General features: G+C 42.8%; 1 protein-coding gene across 1 annotated transcript in view; it reads right to left on the reverse strand.

Moving 5' to 3' along the window:
* LOC126252527 (uncharacterized) overlaps positions 1 to 4,782 on the reverse strand; it is a 180,258-nt gene extending 175,476 nt beyond the window's left edge. The window contains exon 1 of the mRNA XM_049953423.1: positions 4,485 to 4,782. Within this exon, the coding sequence (XP_049809380.1) occupies positions 4,485 to 4,782 (298 nt within the window). The remainder of the gene's footprint in view (positions 1 to 4,484) is intronic.
* Between the last annotated feature and the right edge of the window lie 1,218 nt (positions 4,783 to 6,000).

Here is a 6,000-nt window from a genome sequence, read left to right on the forward strand (position 1 = left end):
CCATCCCTTCTGCCTTCTTTGACCGTAAGTCCTCCAAAGCTCTTTTAAATTCCGATTCTAATACTGGATCCCCTATCTCTTCTAAATCGACTCCTGTTACTTCTTCTATCACACCAGAGAAATCTTCACCCTCATAGAGGCTTTCAATGAATTCTTTCCACCTATCTGCTCTCTCCTCTGCATTTAACAGTGGAATTCCCGTTGCACTCTTAATGTTACCACCGTTGCTTTTAATGTCACCAAAGGTTGTTTTGACTTTCCTGTATGCTGAGTCTGTCCTTCCGACAATCATATCTTTTTCGATGTCTTCACATTTTTCCTGCAGCCATTTCGTCTTAGCTTCCCTGCACTTCCTATTTATTTCATTCCTCAGCGACTTGTATTTCTGTAATCCTGATTTTCCCGGAACATGTTTATACTTCCTCCTTTCATCAATCAACTGAAGTATTTCTTCTGTTACCCATGGTTTCTTCGCAGCTACCTTCTTTGTACCTATGTTTTCCTTCCCAACTTCTGTGATGGCCCTTTTTAGAGATGTCCGTTCCTCTTCAACTGTACTTCCTACTGCGCTATTCCTTAGTGCTGTATCTATAGCGTTAGAGAACTTCAAACGTATCTCGACATTCGTTAGTACTTCCGTATCCCACTTCATTGTGTATTGATTCTTCCTGACTAATGTCTTGAACTTCAGCCTACTCTTCATCACTACTATATTGTGATCTGAGTCTATATCTGCTCCTGGGTACGCCTTACAATCCAGTATCTGATTTCGGAATCTCTGTCTGACCATGATGTAATCTAATTGAAATCTTCCCGTATCTCCCTGCCTTTTCCAAGTATACCACTTCCTCTTGTGATTCTTGAACAGGGTATCCGCTATTACTAACTGAAACTTGTTACAGAATTCAATTAGTCTTTCTCCTCTTTCATTCCTTGTCCGAAGCCCATATTTTCCTGCAACCTTTTCTTCTACTCATTCCCCTACAACTGCATTCCAGTCGCCCATGACTATTAGATTTTCGTCCCCCTTTACATACTGCATTACCCTTTCAATATCCTCATACACTTTCTCTATCTGTTCATCTTCAGCTTGCGACATCGTCATGTATACCTGAACTATCGTTGTCGGTGTTGGTCTGCTGTCGATTCTGATTAGAACAACCCCGTCACTGAACTGTTCACAGTAACACACCCTCTGCCCTACCTTCCTATTCATAACGAATCCTACACCTGTTATACCATTTTCTGCTGCTGTTGATATTACCCGATACTCATCTGACCAGAAATCCTTGTCTTCCTTCCACTTCACTTCACTGACCCCTACTATATCTAGATTGAGCCTTTGCATTTCCCTTTTCAGATTTTCTAGTTTCCTCACCACGTTCAAGCTTCTGACATTCCACGCCACGACTCGTAGAACTTTATCCTTTCGTTGATTATTCAATCTTTTTCTCATGTAACCTCCCCCTTGGCAGTCCCCTCCCGGAGATCCGAATGGGGGACTATTCCGGAACTTTTGCCAATGGAGAGATCATCAAGACACTTCTTCAAATACAGGCTACATGTCCTGTGGATACACGTTACGTGTCTCTAATGCAGTGGTTTCCATTGCCTTCTGCATCCTCATGTCGTTGATCATTGCTGATTCTTCCGCCTTTAGGGGCAATTTCCCACCCCTAGGACAAGAGAGTGGCCTGAACCTCTATCCGCTCCTCCGCCCTCTTTGACAAGGCCGTTGGCAGAATGAGGCTGACTTCTTATGCCGGAGGTCTTCGGCCGCCAATGCTGATTATTTATCAAAATTTAGGCAGTGGCGGGGATCGAACCCGGGACCGAAGACGATTTTGATTATGAATCAAAGACGCTACCCCTAGACATAGAACTACTTAAACCTAACTAACCTAAGTACATCACACACATCCATTCCCGAGGCAGGATTCGAACCTTCGACTGTAGCAGTAGCGCAATTCCGGACTGAAGCGCCTAGAACCGTCCGTCCACAGCGACCGGCTGTGTAATTATGTAATTACGACACGTAGTTGCTGGATGCGAGCTCTTTCCACTAAATAAAATTAAAATCCTGCCCCTGTGTATTTAATTTGATAAATAAACAATTTTCCTGTGCTATGTAATTGAATTCCCAATTGTGAGATCCGTTCCTCTCCGGCACAGAGCTGCCATTTTCCAGGTCATGGGAAGGGGGGGGGGGGGCAAGAGGTAGAGGGGAGGCCAATGTTGGTGGTTTACCACAGGGGTGGGGGATAATTAATTTATCAATTTAATTATGTAGTCAATCAAATTCATAGAGTGACAGGAGACTATTCGAATAACTCAGGCCTGAAAGTGTACCTGTGTCAGTGAGTGGGAATGGGAAGGGTTGGATATTTTATGAAGCGTTGGCAGGAGGAGGGGGAGGAGTAGAGATAAGGGGAGGTTTCTCGGAAGAACAGATTATCTCCAGGGAGTCATAATCCATTTAGCAGAATCATAGGTTAAGGACCTGTCTATTGAAGAGAAGGATTATCCCTAGTGGGTTACAATCTTCTTAGCAGAACAATAGGGTAAGGACCTGTAAATCAAAAGAGAACAATAGGGTTGCCCCTGAATGTAAACTTACCCCTGATATAGGCGGCCTACAATGTGGGGTGATGCTCTCCTTGGCCCCTACTGATGGCAGACAACTTGCGCGATACAGCTCTGAGGCGGCGCGCCATACCGATGCAGTGCCTGCCGATGACAACAGTACACATTGAATGATAACGAATGATGGTGAGACGATTTATCCCACACTTGTTCCTCTTAATGACTAATTTGTGTCCACGCCCAGTGAAATCGGTCCTAAGATTTGTAATTTTGTTTTGGTTTGTGTAAACAGCACAGAAATAAATACATTTCTTTCATCACTTGATCATAAAAGCAGTCTTTTACATTCGTAGATGAATCCCTTAATTCAGAATCCTTTATTTTGCCCAACTCGGGGCAATCTCAATAGTCATCTACACGCCATTTCATGTCCGAAAGCAACGAAGCAAAGAAGAAATCTTAGTTCACTACATTTTATGGCGCACAACGCGGGGCGATCTCATTCGTGATCTACTTGTCATTTCATGTCCGACGGCAGCATAGAATTCTGAGTTCACCACAACAGTTTAGACAAGAGGAGAATAGATGCTTTTGAAATGTGGTGTCACAGAAGAATGCTGAAGATTAGGTGAGTTGATCGTGTAACTAATCAGGGGGTACTGAACATAATTGGGGAGAAGAGCAATTTGTGGCACAACCTGACTAGAAGGGATTGGCTGGAGGCACACATTCCCAGGGATCAAGGGATCACCAATTTAGTACTGGAGGGAAGCGTGGGGAGAAAATATCATCTAGGGAGACCAAGAGATGAATACATTAAGCTGCTTCAGAACCATGTAGGTTGCAGTAGTTACTCAGAGGTGAAGAGGCCTGCACAGGATAGCACGGAGAGCTTCATCAAATCAGTCTTTGGACTGAAGATCACAACAACAACAATAATTCAGGATACAGTTTCTGTCGGTCTTGAAGCATATTTCGTATCAGGTTCTACAACATTATCGTTACACTCTTCTGTAACTCAAACAAGCCGTAGACCATTCCACATTATCTTCATTTTATGTGACCGACATCGCCTGTGGGCTCTCTTTGGCGTAATTCCGACACACTAGAGCAACATTCTACGAAGGGTTGCAAGATTGTTTTGTAAGGAATCTTCTTTTTAGAGTGACTGCGTTTTTCAAGTATCTGAGCACTGAACAGCAGTCTACCACATACTTTGTTTATGTCAAAGTTTATGAGATAAATTAATTTTATATCCTCTCAAACTATTACGCACAGGTATTTAGAAATGTTGACTGGTACCAGTTGCGACTCACTGATATGTTCTGCAACATACATGCCATACCTCAATTTGCAATATATCATATTCTAAATAACGCACCTCCTAAGATTGGTGCAGCAAACATTTACTCATTCTAAGAAACGGAAAATTTACCATCACTCTAATTAGATGCTCAATCTGTAATTCTTCACATGAACTGTAATCATATTTCTAAACCTAATTGATCATATCTCACAGTCGTCATTATCGATATCCTCCTTCTTAATTCCCCTACTATACCACCCTTTGTATGTTAATTACTGATTTTAAGTGTTTTTTTCACCTGCGTGAAAATGATCATCACCATAAAATGATTCAAATGGCTCTGAGCAGTATGAGGCTTAACATCTGAGGTCATCAGTCCCCTAGAAGTTAGAACTACGTAAACCTAACTAACCTAAGGACATTACAAACATTCATGCCCGAGGCGGGATTCGAACCTGCGACCGTAGCGGTCGCGCCATTCCAGACTGAAGCGCTAAGAACCACTCGGCCACTCCGGCCGGTGATCAGCACCATGCGATAACAAATACGTAAAGATTAGAAATATGAGAATTCTGTTTTTATCTGGAACTCTTACTTGTCAAGTCATACTCGCCGACCATTCTAGGATCGTAGAGTCCCTTGGCTATCATTTCCTTCTCCAGCGTCCCATCGTCTCCAAAGTCGAATTCGATCCATTTGGTGGCCTTGATAGTGACCAGTAGCGGCTCTTCGCAAGTGCTCTTGCCCCTCGTCACTGGGGAGATCTTGCCGGTCCAGTGAGCAGCTCTGACATGACCGCCGTGCCTCGGGACGTGGCTTGACTTGTGGTCAGCGTCACCATCCACGACCAGCAGCACCACCAGCACTGCAAACGTCGACGCGTGAGGTCTCATCTCGTACCTGTTTGGGCATATTTTTTAAATTAACTAGGTGGAAACGAGGAATACAGACCTCTGTAGGTGTGACGTATTGGCATCAGTTCTAGGGGCATGCATAATATATTTATTGTTGACTTTCGTGTCTGTGTGCAGGCCGACGCTATGCACTCATTGTAGTGTTCATTACAGATAACGTGAAGCAGTCTTGACAAATGTTTCTTTAACAAGTGCCAGCAATAGTTTTCCGAGTAAATGTATTGTCTTTTGTTTTTCGCTGAGCTACTGCGGGAAATTTGGCATATTTTCTGGCGTATGCAAGTTATTGTTAGCATTTGTATCTGACAAACTGTCTCACCAACTTTCTTTTTTATGGAACTATAATTATCTCGAAGAAAGTACAAAAAGCCTCGAAGAAAACTCCAGCGTTATAAGAAGTGAGGACCTTGATCGAACACTAATAAGACAATGGCGCAGCCACCCACTGTCTCTCCTTCAGGAGAAGAGCTGCCACTGCTGTACTAGATAAAAGCAAACACGTATCTCCAACACGGTTCGTGTGTTTACTATTATGACACCCACATCATGCAATCAAAATTTCGATCTTTAGCACTAATAGATATTCCACAGCGATTCCGGCGAAACGGTAACACTTGTCACATCACGGCATTTCCTGTCTTCGAAAGTCGTCGATGTTTCACTGATCTGACGTTTCAACTTCCTTTGTCAGTAGAAGTCTGCAGGTGTTAAATCTAGTTTTTATAACCGAACGACCGATCCAGCCAGTTCCAACTGTTCTGTTAAGAAGGATTCTAATTATCTATTCAGTTACAGGGGTGGTGGAGGGGGACATTCGTAGTGTAGGTACCATCTGAATTGCCTTAGATACAATGGAATGTCTTTCAGTAACAGTGGTAGGTTATCTGTTGGTAACTGCAGATTCGTAAATAAAGAAGCTACCAATGATGGCATTTCTGAAACCTTCACCATACATTTACAGGCCAAGGTCGGTGTACATCCACTTCTCTTGGCCTTCATGTGATTTGAAGTGGTCAGTATAGCATATTGAAGATTGATTTGCCTTGCTTTGGAAACAAAATGATCAGAGGAAAAACGTCTATCCTTACACATTAACGCTGCTCATTCCTTAAAACTGTATCATTGTATGACATATGGTTAACAGATATGACGTCATAAACATTGAGTTATTTACTTTCATGATCCATGGATCACTTT

The sequence above is a fragment of the Schistocerca nitens genome, chromosome 4, assembly GCF_023898315.1.
Source record: "Schistocerca nitens isolate TAMUIC-IGC-003100 chromosome 4, iqSchNite1.1, whole genome shotgun sequence".
NCBI classification, from domain to species: domain Eukaryota; kingdom Metazoa; phylum Arthropoda; class Insecta; order Orthoptera; family Acrididae; genus Schistocerca; species Schistocerca nitens.